The sequence below is a fragment of the Balaenoptera physalus genome, assembly GCF_965194825.1.
Source record: "Balaenoptera physalus genome assembly, chromosome: 11".
Classification (NCBI taxonomy): Eukaryota; Metazoa; Chordata; class Mammalia; order Artiodactyla; family Balaenopteridae; genus Balaenoptera; species Balaenoptera physalus.
Genome location: NC_138896.1, coordinates 70,711,935 through 70,734,376, shown reverse-complemented (window position 1 = coordinate 70,734,376; position 22,442 = coordinate 70,711,935). Strand labels below are relative to the sequence as shown.

General features: G+C 39.4%; 1 protein-coding gene and 1 long non-coding RNA gene across 6 annotated transcripts in view; one reads left to right on the top strand and one right to left on the bottom strand.

Moving 5' to 3' along the window:
- Window positions 1-22,442, top strand: part of SMARCC1 (SWI/SNF related BAF chromatin remodeling complex subunit C1) — a 182,618-nt gene that overhangs the window by 4,996 nt on the left and 155,180 nt on the right. For all 5 annotated transcript variants that reach the window (XR_014250518.1, XM_082411972.1, XM_082411971.1 and 2 more), the window contains exon 2: window positions 2,568-2,687. Coding sequence is in view for 4 of the 5 variants with exons in the window: in XM_082411972.1 (XP_082268098.1) it covers window positions 2,568-2,687 (120 nt within the window). In the remaining variant the exon portion in view is untranslated. The remainder of the gene's footprint in view (window positions 1-2,567; window positions 2,688-22,442) is intronic.
- Window positions 21,087-22,442, bottom strand: part of LOC309637421 — a 107,862-nt gene continuing 106,506 nt past the window's right edge. Inside the window, exon 2 of the long non-coding RNA XR_014250525.1 lies at window positions 21,087-21,227. This is a non-coding gene — a long non-coding RNA (uncharacterized lncRNA). The remainder of the gene's footprint in view (window positions 21,228-22,442) is intronic.

The window sequence follows — 22,442 nt, the reverse complement described above, 5'->3', positions numbered from 1 at the left end:
GTGTCATGTGGGAACTTGTTAGAAATGCAGATTCTTGGGCCCGACTTACTGAATTAGTAAGTGGGGCTAAAACTTGAGAACCATTATTTTAGACTAACAGAATTGACATCTTACGTGCTTAATTGTATGAAACTTGTTTCCAGTTATTGGCTCATGTCTGATATGCTTGTTTCACTTTGTGGCCTTAAGGAAATGTGTTTTTACAGGACACCTTTAAATTAAATAAAAGGAAGCTATCTGTAAGGACAAAAAGGAGTAGTCTACAACAGGGATAGGCAGACTTTTTCTGTAAAGGGCAAGAGTAAATATTGAGGCTTTGCGGGCCATGCAGTCTCAGCTGCAACTGCTCAACTCTGCTCTTGCAGGAAAGCAGCCATAGACAATGTGCAAATGAATGAGTGTGCTGTGTTTTGATAAAACTTTATTTATGGACACTGACATTTGAATTTTATGTAATATTCATGTGTCATGAAATATTATTTTTCTTTTAATTTTTTCCCAGCCATTTAAAAAATGTAAAAACCATTCTTAGCTTGTGGGCCACACAGAAACAGGCAGCAGACTGGGTTTTACCAACCTTTGGTCTTGGGGATTTCATGTAAAATAAAGCATTCCGGACTTCCCTGGTGGTGCAGTGGTTAAGAATCCGCCTGCCAATGCAGGGGATACGGGTTCGAGCCCTGGTCTGGGAAGATCCCACATGCCGCAGAGCAACTAAGCCCATGTGCCACAACTACTGAGCCTGTGCTCTAGAGCCCGCGAGCCACAACTACTGAGCCCGCGTGCCTGGAGCCTGTGCTCCGCAACAAGAGAAGCCACGACAATGAGAAGCCCCACTCACTGCAACTAGAGAAAGCCTGCACGCAGCAACGAAGACCCAGTGCAGCCAAAAATAAATAAAATTAAAAAAAAAAAAAAAGCATTCCAACAAAATACCAGTCTTCAGCAAAGTTAACCAGTCTTCAGCAAAGTTAACTGCATGCTGGTTGTTTTATTTAGAGTGGAAAGCTAACATACCTGAACAAATAAAAATTTGTGAGGATACTAAGCTCTAAGAAGAATTGCCCTTTTATATTATGCTCTGTCTTTGATTGACAGTAGCACATCTTGAGAGCCAGTCAACTTAAGGCATAGTAATTAATGGTAGACTGTGTAGCTCATATTTTGCTGTATATGTATCCCTTAGACTTTATTTATTGCAATAGAAACATTATCTTGAAATGTTGGGTGGTAGTGGGAAAGAGGTTTTTTCCAGGAAGAAAACTTTTAGTTTTTTTATGGAAGGAAGTATAGATGTTTTTTCCTGCTCAGAATTGGAGGTTAAAAGAAAAAAAAATGATGGCTTTTCAAAGTGATAGTGAATGCTTAATACTAAGTTAAATTTTTGCATTTAATTGAACTCAGTAACTTATGCTTTCCCTGTCACGTACCCTTTATCTTTCCTTGCTGTAATGCTTGCTTGCTGTCTACCATGAATTTGGCCTTCTTGACGTTATTCACATTAGCATGGATAACTTTTCATGTACGTTTGTTTTAAAAAAATTTTATTGTGGTAAAAAACTTACAAAATTTACCATCCTAACCATTTTTAAGTGCCCACACATGTATTTTTTTTAATGCATAAAAGCAACCATTTTATTATGCTTAGAGTTCCTGTGTGTCTGGAATTTGGATGGGCACAGTAAGGCCAATTGTCTCTGCTCAGTGGTGTCTGGGACCTTGACTGGGGATGTTTGATGATTGGGGGTGACCTGACAGCTGGGGGCCACAATCACCTGGAATCATCTTTACTCATGTGTCTGGTGGTTGTGCTGTCAGTCTTCTGAACAGCAGCTGGGGCCTCTCCATGTGGCCTCTCAGTGTAGCCTGGGCTTCCTCAGTATGGTGATATCAGGGTGGTTGGACTTCATTGTTGTTCAGGGCTCCAAAGGTGGGTGTCCCAAAAGAACTATAAGGAAGCTGCATGATTTTTTTTGATTTATCTTCAGAAGTCACACAGTATCACTTCTGTTGCATTTTAATGGTTTTAAGCGAGTCACTAAGGATGGTCCTGATTCAATAGAGGAGGGCCATAGATCCCCACCTCTTGTTGAGAGGAGTCAAAGAATTTGTGGACTTGTTTGAAAAACTGTAACACAGTTGGCTCTCTGGCCACATGCGAAATATAGTGGCCAGTATGTCTCATTCCATTATATTAGGTTGGCCAGAAAGTTCGTTCGGGTTTTTCTGTTACATCTTATGGAAAGACCCGAACAAACTTTTAGGCCAATTCAGTAGCATCAGGCTCAAGTTTGAGGTCCAGGATCTCACCATCTAATTTAGGTCCAGGTGCAGATGAGATGACACTTGGGTTTGGTTTCTTGGGCATAGTATTTCTCATTCTTAAGATCTGTTAACTGAAAGGATATGTTATCTGTCCCTCCCCACGGCTCCCAGTATTTGTTTATGTAAGTGTCTCAGACACTTAAAAATCTGCCACCAGGCCGGTACTTAGGTACTGGGAAGTAAGCTAACATTGTCTTCTGCACAGTTGTCCCAGTTTTTGAGTTTCTGTCTTTATCTTGCAGTATGTTCATGCGGATGCTCCTACCAATAAAACACTGGCTGGGCTGGTGGTACAGCTTCTCCAGTTCCAGGAAGATGCCTTTGGGAAACATGTCACCAACCCGACCTTCACCAAACTCCCTGTAAGTACATCAGCTTATCACACTGGAACATCTTCAGTTTCTGTACTCTTGGGTGCAGCCTACAGCTCTTTATTTTGATGCTGCTATCCTATAGAATAGGAAAAAGGAGGAATCGCTACAGAATTTTAGCTATAGGACATTATTGCTTTTGACCTGTAGGAAACATCTCTTTCAGGAGTCATTTAAAATTTGCATTAAACATCACAACAATTATTACCTAGACTTAACTGTTAACATTTTACTATGTTGTAGTTTCTTTATTGTCTTACTGTACTAAGTCTTTTCCATTTTTTTCTCCTGATTCAGTTCTTGTGGCTAGAATGTTGTTTCTTGGAATTTTTTTATATTTTGTAGGTGGGATTCTTCTGAGCTTATGTGAGAATATGATTCTGTTCTCCTTGCAGTTGGTATTTTGACTGAAAGTTTGGCTTGGTATAGAAATAGTGGGTTATGCCTTATTTCCTTTTGTAATTTGAAGGTTTTGTTCTTCTCTTAACATTTGATTTTGTCCAGAAAAATCTGATACTACTTGTTGATTTCCCCCTTTTTTTTAATTTTTGAAATTTTATTTATTTATTTATTTATTTATGGCTGCATTGGGTCTTCGTTGCTACGCATGGGCTTTCTCTAGTTGCGGCGAGTGGGGGCCACTCTTTGTCGTGGTGTGCAGGCTTCTCATTGCAGTGGCTTCTCGCTGTGGAGCACAGGCTCTAGGTGTGCGGGCCTCAGTAGTCGTGGCATGCAGGCTCAGTAGTTATGGCTCGCCGGCTCTAGAGCGCAGGCTCAGTAGTTGTGGTGCACGGGCTTAGGTGCTCTGCGGCATGTGGGATCTTCCCGGACTGGGGCTTGAACCCATGTCCCCTACACTGGCAGGCGGATTCTTAACCACTGCGCCACCAGGGAAATCCCTGATTTCCCCTTTTTTAATACTGATCTTTAAAATTCATAAATATGTCTAGTTGTTATAAGTCATGATCTGAAGACTCAGTTTTGTTTCTTTGGCTCAGGGAACATTCAGTCTGTTAGCCTTCTCTGCCATCCTGTATTTCTTTATATTTTTGAATTCTGATTGTACAGATATTAGATTTCCGGGAACTACCTGTGCTATGTTTTCCCATAATTTTTGTCTTTCATTTCTCTAATTCGGATTTTTGTAGTTTCCAGTCTGCTGTTTGTTGCCTCTACTGAATTTATTATTGGTAGACCTTTTATAAATCTCAAAAGCTTTTGATTTGTGTGTTCTGATTTCATCTCTAAACTTTTTGTTTTAATAACTCACTGATTTCTCAGATATAATTGAGAATAAAAAATATGGTTTTACTGATATTGCAGTAAATCTGTTCATTTCACTTATGGTATTTTTGCTCTCCAGACATTTATTTCCATTAAGTCAAATATATGGACGTATTTTTTTGAATCACGTTGGGAAGTTTTCTCCACTTGTAGGTGATAAAGGATTCCAGCCATGTGTTGTTCTAGTATTTGTAGAAGAACAAATTTCTACACTATTTGTAGGTGTCATTTTTTACATGTAACTCTGTTATCCATCAAGAATTTATCTTGGTATTCATTGTGAGCAGTGGCTCCAGTGCTCACAAAAAAAAAGAAAAGCAGTTTTATCTTTTTTCCATATGATTATCTGGTTAACCCAACAACATTTATTAAAGGGTGCTGCTTTTCTGCACTGATTTTTTTTTTTTTTTTTTAAGATTTTTTTTGATGTGGATCTTTTTTTGTTAAATTTATTTTATTTTTGGCTGTGTTGGGTCTTCGTTGCTGTGTGCAAGCTTTTCTCTAGTTGGGGCGAGCAGGGGCTACTCTTCGTTGCGGAGCACAGGCTCTAGGCATGTGGGCTTCAGTAGTTGTGGCGCGGGCTCAGTATTTGTGGCGCGTGGGCTTAGTTGCTCTGTGGCATGTGGGATCTTCCCAGACCAGGGCTCGAACCTGTGTCCCCTGCATTGACAGGCAGATTCTTAACCACAGTGCCACCAGGGAAGCCCTGATGTGGACCGTTTGTCTTTATTGAATTTGGTACAGTATTACTTTTGTTTTATATTTTGTTTTTTTGGCCGTGAGGCATGTGGGATCTTAGCTCCCTGACCAGGGATTGAACTAACACCCTCTGCATTGGAAGGTGAAGTTTGTTTTCTTTTCTTTTTTTTTTAAATAATGTTTGTTTTTATACTGCTTTTATTTTATTTTAAAAAATATTTATTTATTTATTTATTTATTTATTTTTGACTTAGTTGGGTCTTAGTTGCAGCACGCGGGCTCTTCCTTGCGGTGCGGGGGCTTCTCTCTAGTTGTGGCATGTGGGCTCAGTAGTTGCAGCACACGGGCTTAGTTGCCCCGTGGCATGTGGGATCTTAGTTCCCCAACCAGGGGTTGAACCCACGTCCCCTGCATTGGAAGGTGGATTCTTAACCACTGGACCTCCAGGGAAGTCCCTTCCTCACTGATTTGAGTTCAGCAAATATTTAGCATTTGATTATGTGCCAAGTTCTAAGAATTCAAGGAGTAATACAGTGTATTGTTTGTCTTCAGGGGACTTACTTACCCTCTGGTGACCTATATGAATAGAGCCTTTGACTTTCCGCATCTCAGGAAATGTTTTCCAAAGGAAAGGACATTTGAACTGAGTCCTGAAAGTAGGGTATGAGTTCTTTAGGGACATGCTGGAAGATCGGATTTTCAGGCAGTGATAGCAACATATAAAAGCCTAAAGGCTTTTAATGTAGTTGCAAATAGTTCAACAGGGTTAGAACTGAGGACAGTAGGCAGAGATATGGGCCAGAATCAGTCATAAAATGACAGGTTTACTGTGTTAGAAGTGTGGCTTTTATCTTGAAAGTGATTGGGAAGCACAGCAAGGGGGTAGAACTTAGTGATTTTTTTTTTTTTTGTCTGTATGGTGGGTGGGTTGTGGGGCTGAAATAAGAAAGAATTGACTGGGATGACTACACTGAGCAGATTCCTTTCTCACTGAGGTGGAAGCCAGAGTATAAAAGCAGGTTTCTGGAGAAAGGTACTCAGTTTAGTCTGTGTTGAGGTTGGCTCTCCTGTAGGTACCTCAGGTTTAGAAATCCTATAGGTAGTTGGAAGTGAGATCTGGAGTTCTAGAAAACAGGTTGAATTAGAGGAAGAGATTAGGGAATTACCGGGTACTGGCTGAATTCACATTTGCAGAGCAAGATCATTCCTTTTATTTTAATTATTTTTTAGCTAATGCTTTCAAAATACCCATTTTTAAAAAAAAATTAATTAGTTTATTTATTTTTGGCTGTGTTGGGTCCTCGTTTCTGTGTGTGGGCTTTCTCTAGTTGTGGCGAGCGGGGGCCACTCCTCATCGCGGTGCGCGGGCTTCTCATTGTCGTGGCTTCTCCTCTTGCAGAGCGCAGGCTCTAGACGCGCAGGCTCAGTAGTTGTGACGCATGGGCTTAGTTGCTCTGCGTCATGTGGGATCTTCCCAGACCAGGGCTCCAACCCGTGTCCCCTGCATTGGCAGGCGGATTCGTAACCAGTGCACCACCCAGGAAGTCCCTTGTCTTTGAATCTTACGTGAATGGAATCATATGTATTCTTTTGTGCTGTGAGCCTTAGTGGAAGTATTTGCAAACATGAAAAAAGAAATTGAGCCAAAATGGGATAGTCCAGCGAAATGCTCAGCCATAATCCTGTAGATAAAACAAATTACTGTAGAAAAAAGAATAAGTCTCTGAAAAGTGTAATTAGGTAGCTTCTGGCTCTTGTCATTCACTGCCAGCAAGGGCAGTGAGCCTAAACGATCTAGCATGATCAGTTAGAGGTTGGTGGACTGCAAGGTATGGGCTGTTGTGTTGCAAGCCTGGACCTGTATGCCAGGCAGAGGACACGCTGGGCCAGGTGTTGACCAGGGCTCCAGAAAACTACCAGTGTATGACTAGTGTTAATGGCAGGCCTGTAGTCCCGTCCATACCATGTGGAGTCAGTAGTAGAAACCTTAGTTCACTGATATCATATTTCTCATTCATTTGGGTGATGTTTTATTTATTTATTTATTTAAACTTACTTCTTACTTTTTTTCATTTCCCTTTTTCTTTTCCCATAACGTTTCCCTCTCCAACTGTACCGAGGTATGATTGATGTACAGTAAATGTACATACTTAATATATGATGAGTTCAGATAATGAACATTTCCATCAACCCCAACAGTTTCTTCATAATCCATCTCCTTTCTACTTGTCCCGAGGCAATCACTGACATACAGATTCATTTACAGTATCATGAAATATATGTTAATGGATCCCACAGTATATATCCTTTTTTTCTTGCCTTGCTTCTTTCACTCAGCATACAGATTTTGAGATATGTATCATCTGTGTTGTTCTATTTATTGATAGTTTGTTCCTTTTTATTGTTGATTAGTATTCCATTGTAAGGATAAACTACAATTTATTTATCCTTTCACTCTTTAATGGAATTTGGGTTTCCAGCTTTATAAGTAAAGCTCCTATCAGTGTTACTGTCCAAGTCTTTCTGTGGACATGGTTTCATTTCTCCTGAGTAAATAGGTAGGAGTGGAATGTTTGGGTCATATGGTTGGTAACATTGAACTTTTTAAGAAACTGTCAAACTCTTTTCTGAAGTGGTTGTATCATTTTAGATACCATCCAGCAGTGTATGAGTTCCAAGTTCCTTTGCATTTTTTCCAACAGTTGTTATAATTAGTCTTTAAAATTTTATCTAAAGCATTAGATTCCACTACATATCCATGGAATTTGCATAATGACTAATGATGTTAAACATCTTTTTATGTGCTTGTTGACCATTTGTACATCTTCTTTTGTGTGTTGCCTATTTAAATAACTTTTTTTTTGGTCCTCGAGACCACCCCCCACATTTAGCGAGTTGCTAGAAGGACTCATGGAACTCAGCATATAGTTACACTCAAAACTAAGATTTGGTACAGTAATGTAGTAAGTATACATAGCCTGATTACAAGGGAAAAAGACACAGGTGTAGTCTGCAGGAATCCATGCTGCAGGCTTCCTTATGCTCTCCCTCATATGAGGGGGTCACATAGAGTGCACTCTTCCCCCAGCAGTGAAAATGTGGCAGCACGTATGCAGTGTTTCTGTCCATGGAAACCTTTTGCCTAGCACATACTACAGTTCCAGACTCACAGAAGGAAACCAGATATTTATCACAAACCTCATTGCTTGCATGAATAGTCTAGGCACAGTGAACCACTCTTCTTATTAGTTAACTGTTGACTAGTAATACTCTGAGAATCAATTCCTAGGTGCCAGCCGAAGACCAACTAGCAAGCAGGCATTACTGAGGATAGTAATCTCAGGCCTGCTGTGTTCTTTTCTGCACAGTTCTTTTTTTTTAAATAAATTTTTAAAAATTTGTATGTTTATAAATATAAGAATATAAATATATTTTTATTCTGGATACAGGTTCTTTATGATATATATATTGCAAAATTTCCTCCCAGTTTGTGATTTGACTTTTTGTTTCTTACCAGTATCTTTGTAAGAGCAAAAGTTTTAAATTTTGATAAAGCCCAATTTATCGATTGTTATGATTTGTGTTTTTTGTGTTCTAAGAAACCTTTGTATACCCCAAATTTGCAGATTATTTCCTTTATTTCCTTCTAGAAATTTTATAGATTTAGGTTTTATATATATTGGGTTAATTTTTATGTTTAGTGTGAAGTAAGGGCTGAGGTTTTCTTTCCAGTGTGGATATCCAGTTATTTTATTTTATTTAAAAAATTTTTTACATTTAATTTTATTTATTTTTTTATACAGCAGGTTATCCAGTTATTTTAGAGCCACCGTTTGTGTTGAATTGCCTTGGCACATTGGTTGAAAATCAGTTTACCAGATGTGTTTGGGTCTGTATCTGGATTCCATTTTCTCCTGTTGATCTAAATGTCCATCTTTTTGCTCATACTAACTTTTTGATTACTATAACTTTATAATATTTCTTTTTTTCCTGATCTTTATTCTGTTTCTTTTTCTTGTGTCACTGCATTGGTTAGCACCTCTGACTCATTGAATAGAAATGGTTAAGGCAGGAATTCACACCTTATTCTAGTTCTTAGTGGAAAAACATTGTTTTGTACTGTTAAGTACAGTGTTAACTGTAGGTTTTTCAAGTATGATCTTAATTCAGGTTGTGGAAATTGTCTACTATTCCTAGTTTGCTGAGAGCTTTTATTGTGAATGACTGTTGAATTTTGTCTTGTGCTTTCTGCATCTTTTGAGATGATCAGAAAGTTTTTCTCCTTTATTTTGTTAATATGGTGAATTTCAGTCATTCATTGATTTTCAGTTAGCCTGGTATTCCAAAATAAACTCTGTTTGATTATGATATATATCCTTTTTATATATTACCAGGTTTGATTTGCTGGTATAAAAGTTTTCTTAAGATTGATTTATTTCTTCCTTGACTATTTCATAGAATTCACTAGTGAAATCATTTGGGCCTAGAGTTTTCTTTGTGGGAAGATTCTAATAACCAATTCAGTTTCCTTAACATATAGGATTAGATTCTGTTTCTTGTGTCAGTTTTGGTGAGTTGGATTTTTCAAGAAATTTGTTAGTTTCATTTAAATTAAAGTTAACGTAAATTTCATACCATTCTCTTACCTTTTTTATAGCAGTTGTAGCTTCACAGCAAAATGGAGTAGAAGGTACCGAGATTTCCCATATACCCCCTGCCCTCACATATGGGACATGGCCCTCCCCCATTATCAAAATCTGGCTTCAGCGTGTACATTTGTTACAGTTGATTGAACTTAACATTGACACATCATTATCATCCAACATCATAATTTACTTTAGGGTTCACTCTTTTTATTTTATTTTTATTTTTGGCTGTTTTGGGTCTTCATTGCTGTGCGCGGGCTTTCTGTAGTTGGCGGCGAGCGGGGCTACTTTTCGTTGCGGTGTGCGGGCTTCTCATTGAGTTGGCTTCTCTTGTTGTGGAGTGCGGGCTCTAGGCACGCAGGCTTTAGTATTTGTGGCATGCGGGCTCAGTAGTTGTGGCTCGCAGGCTCTAGAGCGCAGGCTCAGTAGTTGTGGCGCATGGATTTAGTTGCTCCGTGGCATATGGGATCTTCCCAGACCAGGGCTCGAACCCATGTCCCCTGTGTTAGCAGGTGGATTTTTTTTTTTTTTAAATAATTTTGGTATGTTGCTTTTTTTTTTAAATTAATTATTTATTTATTTTTGGCTGTGTTGGGTCTTCGTTTCTGTGCGAGGGCTTTCTTTAGTTGCGGCAAGTGGGGCCACTCTTCATCGCGGTGCGCGGGCCTCTCACTATCGCGGCCTCTCTTGTCGCGGAGCACAAGCTCCAGTCGCACAGGCTCAGTAGTTGTGGCTCACGGGCCTAGTTGCTCCGCGGCATGTGGGAACTTCCCAGACCAGGGCTCGAACCCGTGTCACCTGCATTGGCAGGCAGATTCTCAACCACTGCGCCATCAGGGAAGCCCCTAGCAGGCGGATTCTTAACCACTGCGCCACCTAGGAAGCCCCTTGGGGTTCACTCTTGGGGTAGGGCATTCTACAGGTTTTGACAAATGTATAAATGACATGTACCTACCATTACAGTATCACACAGGATAGTTTCACTGCCCTAAGAGTCCTGTTCCTGTTCATCCCTTCTTCTCCCATTAACCCCTGACAACCACAGATCCTTTTACTATTTCCATAGTTGTGCCTTTCCAGAGTGTCATATAATTGGAATATATAGTATATAATCTTTTCAGGTTGGCTGTTCTCAGTAATTTGCATCTAAAGTTCCTCAGTGTCCTTTCATTGCTTGCTAGCTATTTTCTTTTTAGCACTTAATAATATTCCATTCCTCTCCAGCATTGGGTTTTCTCAGTGTTCTGGGTTTGGGCCATTCTAATCAGTGTGTAGCTGTATCTCATTATTTCAGTTTGCATTTCCCTGATGGCATATAATGTGGAGCATCTTTTCATCTCCTGCATTTTTGAAGAACAGTTTTTCAGGACACAGACTTTTTGATTGACAGTTTTTCTTTGAGCATTTTATTTTATTTTTTAATTAATTAATTAATTTATTTTTGGCAGCTTTGGGTCTTTGTGCCGCACACGGGCTTTCTCTAGTTGCATCGAGCGGGGGCTACTCTTCCTTTCAGTGCGCAGTCTTCTCATTGCCATGGCTTCTCTTGTTGCGGAGCACGGGCTCTAGGCGCACGGGCTTCAGTAGTTGTGGCTCCCGGACTCTAGAGCTCAGGCTCAGTAGTTGTGGTGCACAGGTTTAGTTGCTCCGCGGCATGTGGGATCTTCCCGGACCAGGGCTCGAACCCATGTCCCCTGCATTGGCAGGTGGATTCTTAACCACTGCGCCACCAGGGAAGTCTCTCTTTCAGCATTTTAAATAGCTCCTCTTGTTGCTTTCTGGCCTCCATGGTGTCTGAATAGAAATTGGCTGTTAATCTTATTGACAGTTTCTTATATATGGTGGGTCATTTCTTTCTTGCTGCTTTTAAGAGTTTCTCTTTGTCTTCTGAAATTTTGATTATAATATGTCTTGGTGTGGATCATTTTGAGTTTATTCTGCTTCAAGTTTGTTGAATTTCATGGATGTGTAAGTACATGTCTTTCATCAAATTTGGGAAGTTTTGGCCATAATTTCTTCATGAATTTTTTGTTCTTTTCTCTCTTCATGTGTATATTGGTAAATTTGATGGTGTCCCACTGGACTGCCAGGGAATTCTCCACTCCTCTTTTACTTTTATTAGAAGATGTAGTGTGTATTTTTACCCAGCGTTTTTAGTTCTTTTCAGCTGGAAGGTTGGTCTGGATACTTAGCTCAGCATGTTTTCTATAGCTTTTTTTTTTTTTTTTTTTAATAAGAATAAAATTTTGGGCTTCCCTGGTGGCGCAGTGGTTGAGAATCCGCCTGCCAATGCAGGAGACACAGGTTCGAGCCCTGGTCCAGGAGGATCCCACATGCCGTGGAGCAACTAAGCCATTGCGCCACAACTACCGAGCCTGCACTCTAGAGCCTGTGAGCCACAACTACTGAGGCTGCGTGCTGCAGCTGTTGAAGCCCGCGTGCCTAGAGCCTGTGCTCCACAACAAGAGAAGCCACCACAATGAGAAGCCTGCACATCGCAACAAAGAGTAGCCCCTGCTCACTGCAACTAGAGAAAGCCTGTGCGCAGCAACGAAGACCCAACACAGCCAAAATAAATAAATAAATAAAATAAATACATTTAAAAAAAAGAATAAAATTTCATTTTACTTTATTTTTTTTATTGAAGTATAGTTGATTTATGCTGTGTTAATTACTGCTGTACAACAAAGTGATTCAGTTATACATATATACTTTTTTTATATTCTTTTCTGTTATGACTTATCCTGGGATATTGAATATAGTTCTCTGTGCTGCTGAATATAGTTCTCTGACCTTGTTGTTTATCCATTTTATATATAAAAGCTTACATCTGCTAACCCCCCCAAAATATGGAACACTTCACAAATTGCGAGTCATCCTTGTACAGGGGTCATGCTAATCTTCTCTGTATTGTTCCGATTTTAGTATGTGCTGCCACAACAAGCACTCCTGTAATTTTTTTTAAAGCATTATTTTAGGTTTTGGAGATCAGCACTAAAATATGGTTGTCTTTAATCTGACTTCAGTCAGAAGTCTTGATAGACTTTAAAACCAGTTGATTTTGCCTAAAATAAAGCTCATTTCTTTTTTTTTTAAATTAACTATTTATTTTTTGGGCTGCGTTGGGTCTTAGTTGCGGCACGCGGGATCTCTACTTGAGGCGCGGGCTCAGTAGTTGTGGTGCACGGGCTTAGTTGCCCTGTGGCATGTGGGATCTTAGTTCCCCGAGCAGGGATTGAACCCACATCCCCTGCACTGGAAGGTGGATTTTTAATTACTGGACCACCAAGGAGGTCCTTCATTCATTTTTTAAAAAATTTAATTTAATTTATTTATTTTTGGTTGCATTGGGTCTTTGTCTTTCTCTAGTTGCGGCGAGCAGGGGCTACTCTTCATTGCAGTGCGTGGGCTTCTCATTGTGGTGGCTTCTCTTCGTTGCAGAGCATGGGCTCTAGGTGCACGGGCTTCAGTAGTTGTGACATGTGGGCTCAGTAGTTGTGGCTTTCGGGCTCTAGAGTGCACGCTCAGTAATTGTGGCGCATGGGCTTAGTTGCTCCACAGCATGTGGGATCTTCCCAGACCAGGGCTCGAACCCGCGTCCCCTGCATTGGCAGCTGGATTCTTAACCACTGTGCCACCAGGGAAGCCCCCTCATTCATTTTTTTTCTTTTTTCTTTTTATAAATGTATTTATTTTATTTGTTTATCTTTGGCTATGTTGGGTCTTCATTGCTGCGCACGGGCTTTGTCTAGTTGTGGCAAGTAGGGGCTACTCTTCGTTGAGGTGCTCAAGCTTCTCATTGCGGTGGCTTCTCTTGTTGGCGGAGCACAGGCTCTAGGAGTGCGGACTTCAGTATTTGTGGCACACGGGCTCAGTAGTTGTGGCTTGCGGGCTCTAGAGTGCAGGCTCAGTGGTTGTGGTGCATAGGCTTAGTTGCTCCACGGCATGTGGGATCTTCCCAGACCAAGGATTGAACCTGTGTCCCCTGCATTGGCAGGCGGATTCTTAACCACTGCACCACCAGGGAAGCCCTCATTCATTTCTTAAATTGAAATAATGTAAGATACCGAATCTCCACCAAATAGTTTCTTGAACCAGGTGTTATGGGAAGAGCCCTGAGCTTAGGAATTAAATAGCCATATCCTACCACTCTGCAACCTTGTGTGAAGGCACTTCGACCTGTAGTACCATTTCTGGGAACGTGTTCCTTGCCCTACTGATCCCATGGCATAGTTGTTAGAATCATATGATGTGTGATAATAAAAGCTCTTTGAGAAATTAGAAGTAGTATGTAGTGCTTTAAGACATAAAAAGTAGATTGCTGACTTGTCTAGCAAAAGTGTTTTTGGTAAAAGTAAAAATGTAGATGTAAGGCATACATATTATTTAAACATTTATTATGCTAGTTTGCTATCAACTCCAGCTCTTAAGGAAGGCCCCAAAGATCCACGTCTTGTTTCTCTTCAACTTATGTTCCAGAGATAGTGTATTTTGTGTAAATGAGCTGTGAACCTGAGAACTAACAGAATGCTGTAGTGCCCTTTGAATTAAAGCCAGATTTTTCAGTTGAACATTGATAAGACTTGCTTTACCTTCTTACTCACTGCAAGTGTTTAGTATGTATTTATTGGTTGATGTACCTTTGCTGTGTTGTTAGTAACTGTCTCAAAGACAGGGAGAGTGGAAGGCTCTTTAAAAAAATAAGCTAGAGAACCGAACCGTATTTACTTTCTGAAATTGAGCTTTTCTTAAAATATCTACAAAAATGCAAAGCTCAGTACGGACTGATTTTAAAGCAACTATCAGAACTCAGTGAAATGATTATTATTCTTCAAAAGGAAATATGTTGAGATTGGTACACATAGTTTCAAGGGACTATCATTAAAATATTTGGAATTGATTTTCAAATTGTCATAGGAACTTATATAGGGTTTTTATATCTATCTTTGGTGGAATGTAATGAATACTTTAAGGGTAAAATTTGTTGTCAAAGCCAGTTCTAACAAATAAGGTCATGTGATTGAACTGTGTAGTACTATTTTGGGACATTTTAAACAAGTCACAGTCTGTAGGCTATCTCTCACTGATACTTTGGAATTTCTACCCATTAAGTGTGACTGACTTCATGGCAGGAATTCTCATGAACTTGGTCAGTCTGGTGTAGAGGAAAGGATGGGAGTTTGAGGACTGTCACTTCAATGATCTGTTTCCTTTGTTTGAGTCAATAAACCATGCTTTGTGCTAAATAAATTTTAGGGAAGGGCTTCCCTGGTGGCGCAGTGGTTGAGAATCTGCCTGCCAATGCAGGGGACACAGGTTCGAGCCCTGGTCTGGGAAGATCCCACATGCTGTGGAGCAACTAGGCCCGTGAGCCGCAATTACTGAGCCTGCGCGTCTGGAGCCTGTGCTCGGCAACAAGAGAGGCCGCGATAGTGAGAGGCCCGCGCACCGCGATGAAGAGTGGCCCCCACCTGCCGCAACTAGAGAAAGCCCTCGCACAGAAACGAAGACCCAACACAGCCATAAATAAATAAAATAAAATAAAAAAATTTTAGGGAAAAGGAAGTTAATAAGAAAAGGCTTAGAGTCGTCAGAAAAGGGAGTTGGATCTGATCCTTGGTTTTATAATTGTTCCCTTCAGAGTACCTGAGTGGCAGGAATAAATGGGTAGGTCTAAGAGGAATCTGTTGTCTTCAAATTTTTCACTTTGAACAGTTTTTCCTGATAGACTTCTTTTTGAGCTTTCTGCTCCTGAAAGTGTTCTGTGGCAAAGAAGCATTAGAAAACTAGGAATCAGTGAACATTATGGTCCCTACAGGTTTAAGTATTTTATTATCTGTATCTGAGAATGGTATTGTTTTGCCAAGATCATGCTAAATTCTAGGACTTTCGGAATGGGGGGAGGAAAAGACCAAGATTAGCATGTAAGTCTGAGAAGCAAGAACAAAAGTGCTTCTGGAGACAAATCACTCATCTTAGTCACCACAGGAGTGATACTACACTCTTGGAGTGACTGGAGAAGTTCCTGATGTCCATGGGGTCCAATCTAGCAGGGAGGGCAAAACTGTAGAGCCTTCAGACTGCCGCCTGGATCTCCTTAGAACAAGGACATTGTCTTACAAATACAGTTATCAAATTTAGGAAATTTAACATTGACACAATACCATTATCTACTATATAATCTATCTTCACATTTCACCAATTATCTCAGAAATGTTTCTTATAAGAGCTAAACCAAGATCCCACATTTTAGTTATATCTCTTTAGTCTTGATTAATTTGAAATAGTTCAGCCTGTGTCTTTGTCATTCATGACTTAAATTTTTAACCACTGGACCACCTGTTCTTCATGACTTAAATTTTTGAAGCACACAGACAAATGTTAGATTTGTAAAATTCTTCCATGTTATTACATGTAGTTTGTTCATTCTGGTTATTGTTTAAGGGTTTGGCAAATTTTTTCTTAAAGGGACAAATGGTAAATATTTTAGGCTTGCAGGTATATGGACTCTGTCACAACTACCCAACTCTGTTGTAGCATAAAAAGCAGCCAAAGGCAATACCTACATGAGTAGGTGTGACTGTGTTCAAATGAAAATTTTAAAAATGGGCAACTTGGTCATAATTTGGCATCCCTTGCTGCATAGTATTTCACTGTGGGCATATTGCACAGTTTATTTATCCATTCTACCATTGATGGGTTTTTGGGGTTATTTCCAGTTTAGGGCTATTGCAAATAGTGCTGCTGTGAATATTTTTGCATATGTCTTCTGGTAATCATAGGTATTTATGTCAGTTACACTCCCACATGTGGAATTGCTGGGTCACAGGGGGTGCATGTTCAGCTTTAGCAGATATGGCCAGTTTTCCAGAACGCTTGTGCCAATTTATACTCCCACATGCAGTGTACAGTGTACAAGGGTTCTAATACTCTACTGTCTCACCAATGCTTGTAAGTTGTCTTTTTAATTTCAGTTTTTTGGCGGATTTGTGGTGATACACATTGTTTTGTAGTTGCTGATAACTAATGAAGTTGAGCACCCTTTTATATTTTGTACCACTGGGCTGTTCTCTTTTGTTTTTTACCAGTTTTTTAAAAAAATTAATTATTTTTGACTGCGTTGGGTGTTCGTTGCTGTGCGCGGGCTTTCTCTAGTTGCGGCAAGCGGGGGCTACTCTTCGTTGCAGTGCGCGGGCTTTTCATATCAGTGGCTTCTCTTGTTGCAGAGCATGGGCTCTAGGTGCACGGGCTCCAGTAGTTGTGGCACGCAGGCTCGGTAGTTGTGGCTCGCGGGCTCTAGAGCGCGGGCTCAGTAGTTGTGGTGCACGGGCTTAGTTGCGCCGCGGCATGTGGGATCTTCTCGGATCAGGGCTTGAACCTGTGTCCCCTGCATTGACAAGCGGATTCTTAACCACTGCACCACCAGGGAAGCCCCTGATGTGTTTCTCGAAGCTGAGGATTTATATCCTTTAAAATTTCTAGGAAACTTTAGCTTTTATTCTTCTGTGTCTAGTTGTCTAATTTTCTGTCAGCTGTGCTTTTACTTTCATTGGATGTTATTTGTTCTATGGGTTACATATATATATTTCTCAAGTCTTTCTGTCTTTTTAGTGTCGTTAATCACTTTATGTGTTCTAATTTTACAAGCCCTGTCATGTTTTTTCTATTATCTGAAAATGTTAGGATTCTAATCTTGCTGTTAGCTTTGTTTGTTGACTTAAAAACACTTAATTATGTTTGAATTGTGGCCTGTCAGTTCTCTTTCAGTGGAAGTTTATTTGGGAATCCTGTTGATCTGGGTTGAGAATTTGCTCATTAAGGCACTTCAGAGGACCCGCCAACTTTAGGACCAATTCTTTTTTTTTTTTTGGCCGCACCGTGCAGTATGCGGGATCTTAGTTCCCTTATTAGGGATGCAACGTGTGCCCCGTGCATTGGGAGTGCACAGTCTTAACCACTGGACCACCAGGGAAGTCCCTAGGACCAATTCTTTTGTTAATTTGGCATGGGGTTCCTAGACTAAGTATTGATAGTGTACGTACATCTCCAACTCAAATTATCTTGAGGCGGAAGCTTGTTTTCCCTCTTAGTTTTTAGGTGGCAGATATTTTTTCCAGCTTATCCTTTCCCTAATGGTGCAACCTGTTGATACCCCTGGTGTTATGTGTGTATGTGTGTGATAGGTGATTGTCTTAGTTCTGATGTCCTCACTTGCATAGGTCTGTAGTCTTACTTCCTGACCCTGTAGAGAAACTCAAACCCTAGCATTTAGGTTATCAAGGTTGATATTACTTACCTATTTAATCCCATTATCCTCAGCCTCCTGTCACCCTAGAATTTTAGTTTTTAACTCAACAAGATTGCCACTTTGACTTTAGTTTGAATTTTTTTTTTCTTCTTTTATTTTTGTCCCTGGGGATTTGTTCTCCTTCTAATTCAGCTACACATTTAAAATAATGTCTGTATTTTTTATCAAACATATATTTTTAGTGGTAGAGTTTTCTGGTTATTTAGTCTGCCATATTGCTAGAGCCAGCAACACCTTTTCATCTGTAAAATGGGGTGAAGACAGTGAACTTGTGTGGAGTAAATGAGGTAATATATAAAGTGCCTCATGGTAAATTCTCAGTAATTGGTAGTAATTATAATACTTTTTGTTCTCCTCAAGAATAAGAATACTACACCAGTGATTACCTATGATTAGAGGTGATAATTATAACACTATTATCATTTCTTTTATTAATAAACTTGGGAAATGTTTCTAGAAAGCATTATTTTAACTCAAAGCAGTTAAAATACATAAAGAAACTTATGGAATGTTTACTGTCATTGTACTTTGTGAGGTAAAAGGATTCTGGACTCTAAGTGATAGGATTTTTCCCCCATAACTGTTCTCAATTTATGAAGATGACTGTGATTTTCTGTGAACATTCTTGGTTTCTGGCTCATGTTCAGTTTCTGCTCCTTTATTCACTTCCTCACATCCGCCTTCTGGCACAGTCATTCATTGATAAACAGACCCAAACATGGCATTATAAATGTGTATATTCTACTCACACAAACATATACCATTGTCGTCCTTTTTACTGCACGTTGGCACTACCTTGTCTTTAATGAATAAGTCAAAAAATAAAGAAATAAGGACACTACGGCACAAATTTAAAGCACTTTTAAGTATTGCAGTTAGGTTTATCTTTTTTAAGGTTTACTCGGCTCAGCAGAATTTTAAATGGGCTGTATAAATAGGTAGGATGAGACCACTTTATATACATCCAGAATAAGATTAGATTAAATTTCCAATTTAGTCAGAGATGTAACAGCTTATCAAAAGGAGTGTGGTCACACAACTGGGAATAGAAGCAGCCTGTTAGAGCTGTCCCTGACCCCCAGAGTCTCTAATTGGGGTATGCAGCTGCTTAGATAACTCACGAAAGGCAGGCTGCCTTTGCTGGCTCTGGAAGGCTCAAGTTTCGGTACCCTATTATTCTTTAGGTTTTTCAGTACTAATCAAGAGGAATTTATTCTTAACGATCTGGCTTCTTTAGAGAATGTTTAAGAACTTGAGCTCTAATATTTGAGCCACATCCAGCGGCAGCTTGAGCAGGCCCTCTTCAGGGTGAGGGTAGTTGGGATGAGGATTGAATGAGGAAGTACAGTCAGGGGCCAGTGGGTGTCCCTGAGAAGTCTCTTGTCTCTGCCTCCAGCTTTCCATCCCCTGACTCTGGTCTACTACACTTTTATGTGGGTGATTCTGATACTGAGCTTGTCAGGAGGACCAGAATCCCAAATCCATTTCCATGCAAGCTCTAAGAATCCTTGATGTATGACAAGGTCCCTATTTGTTCTTTTGTTTCTTCTGCCACATCTTTAAGAATGTTTTTCTTATTGCACTTTATTACTGGAACTAGTACCCTTGACAGGTTTGTGAGTCTCCCTCTTTCCGTTTATTGAGATCTTACCATTAGAAAATTGAAGGTCTCAGTTTTCTACCTCTTCATTCATCACTTGTCCCTATAGTTGTTGATAGAAGTTATTTTGTCTGTCTTAAGCCTATATCTGATAATATTTTAATTTCTCAAATTAATCTGTTTAGAAATTGACTATCACCTTAAATTACATGTAGAGATGTTTTATTGTGATCTGCTCAATATATATTTCTCAGTAGTTTGGATCTGAATTTTTAAATGATTTTAGTACAGTAAAACTGTTGAGAAAATTTTTATGGATTACCTACATTGTCAGGTACTCCGCTGAATATTGATGTTAAAGATTTGAATAAGACACTATTTCTGTCCTCAAGGAGTTGGAATAACAGATCTATAAACCAGTCATTTCTGTATTACGCTGCGAGTGGTGTGCATGTGTGCAATAGTGATATGCCCATGTGGTTGGCAAGAACATTTTAGCTCAATCTCTGGGCGGTTCAGAGAAGGATTAGTAGGAGAACTAAGTCTCATTCTACTCTAGTAGATACCTTAGCACATCATTCTAGTTTAAGTGCCAACACTACAAAATTTTAATATACATTTTCTCAGATAAATAACAAGTTGTCAGTGATAAGACTTGCACCCAGATGCTTTTGTTTAGAATATGTAATGCAGCTTTTGGGATGTACCAGGAATAGTGTTGGGCAAAAAATTAGGAACTCAGAAACCCATGTAATGTTTAAAAAGCAATGAGATAACCAGACTGATCTGTGAGGCTTACTTGTCTGTTTAATTTGGAAGAGCTCATCTTAATGATTCTTAATATTTCTTATTTTAAAACATACTATTTATTTATTTTTAATTATAAAATAAACATAACAAAATTTACCATTTTAGTCATTTTTAAGTGTATAGTTCAGTGGCATTAAGTACATTTATGTTGTTGTGTGACTGTTACTACTGTCCATCACCAGAACTTTGTCATTTTCCTAAATTGAAAACTCTGTACCCGTGAAACAATAACTTCCATTCCTCTCTCTCTCCAGATCCTACCAACCACCATTCTGTTTTTGTCTCTCTTAATATTTGATATCATATGTTTTTTTCATTATGTTATTTTGTAATAATAGTTTTCAAAGGAAAAAATGAATGGTATATTTTTAACACTTCATCTTTTTTTTTTTTTTACTGTTTTATATTTATTTTATTTATTTATTTTCTTTATCTTTTTGGCTGTCGGGTCTTAGTTGTGGCATGCGGTATCTTTGTTGCAGCATGCAGGATCTTTCATTGCGGTGTGGGCTCTTCTTTGTGGTGTGTGGGCTTCTCTCTGGTTGTGGTGCGTGGTTTCTAGAGCGTGTGGGCTCTGTAGTTTGTGGCATGTGGGCTCTCTCTTTGAGGCACGTGCGCTCAGTAGTTGTGGCATGTGGGCTTAGTTGCCCCGTGGCACGTAGGATCTTAGTTCCCCGACAAGGGATCGAACGAACCCACGTCCCCTGCATTGGAAGGTGGATTCTTAACCACTGGACCACCAGGGAAGTCCCTAACACTTTATCTTATTAGCCTATTTGATGATCACATTTATATTAAATTTTTACTTCCAAAATATGGAAGTTATCAGCATTTGATTTATTTGAGCTCTGCTTTTATAATCCATAAAGTGCAAATCTTTTTAAAATTGTTGCACAGATTTTAGCTATAACTTAAATGCATAGTTAAATATAGTTATACCATGTTTCAGTGGTCATTAAAATATTTTAAGAGTTCAGTTATAATTTTTCTAAAATTTAACGTCAGGAACCTAAATTGGAAAAAAAACCTAATGTATACTAATATTTCTTTTCTTTTTTTTTTTTTTAATTTATTTATTTATTTATGGCTGTGTTGGGTCTTCGTTTCTTTGCGAGGGCTTTCTCTAGTTGCGGCAAGTGGGGACCACTCTTCATCGCGGTGCGCGGGCCTCTCACCATCGCGGCCTCTCCCGTTGCGGAGCACAGGCTCCAGACGCACAGGCTCAGCAATTGTGGCTCACGGGCCCAGTTGCTCCGCGGCACGTGGGATCCTCCCAGACCAGGGCTCGAACCCGTGTCCCCTGCATTGGCAGGCAGATTCTCAACCACTGCGCCACCAGGGAAGCCTATACTAATATTTCTTATTCAACAGGAGAACCATATTGGAAATTGTGTGTTACTGGAATTTTCCACATTTTGAAAATCAAATTTTAAATTTACCAGTAGAGTTTTGTAGTATATCAGTATTTTGTCCATTAGAGTTTTTTCTTTTTTTTCTTTTATTGAAGTATAGTTGATTACAGTGTTTCAGGTGTACAGCGAAGTGATTCAGTTATACATACGTACATATATATATATTTTTCAGATTCTTTTCCATTATAGGTTATTACAAGATATTGAATATGATTCCCTGTGCTATATAGTAGGTCCTTGTTGTTTACCTATTTTACACATCGTACTGTGTAGCTGTTAATCCCAAATTTTCAATTCATCCTTCCCCCCTTCCCCTTTGGTAACCATATGTTTGTTTTCTGTGTCTGTGAGTCTGTTTCTGTTTTGTGAATAAGTTCATTTGTATCTTTTTTTAAAAATGATTTTTATTTTTATTTTTTTTTAATTTTTCTTTAATTTTTTGGCTGCACCACGTGGCATGCAGGATCTTAATTCCCCGACCAGGGATCGAACCCATGCCCCTGGCAGTGGAAACTCAGAGTCCTAACCACTGGACCACTAGGGAATTCCCCATTTGTATCATTTTTTTTAAGATTCCACCTATGTGATATCATACGACATTTGTCTTTCTCAGTGTGACTTACTTCACTTAGTATGATAATCTCTAGGTCCATCCATGTAGCTCCAAATGGCATTATTTCATTCTTCTTTCTGGCTGAGTATTATCCAGTTTTGTGTGTGTTTGTGTGTGTATACACCACATCTTCTTTATCCATTCAACTGTTGATGGACATTTAGGTTGCTTCCATGTCTTGGCTGTTGTAAATACTGCTGCTGTGAACATTGGGGTGCATGTATCTTTTCAAATTAGAGTTTTTCTCTGGCTATGTGCCCAGTAGTGGGATTGTTAGATCATATGGTAGTTCTATTTTTAATTTTTTAAGGAACCTCCTTACTATTCTCAGTAGTGGGTGCCCTGATTTATATTCCCACGAACAGCGTAGGAAG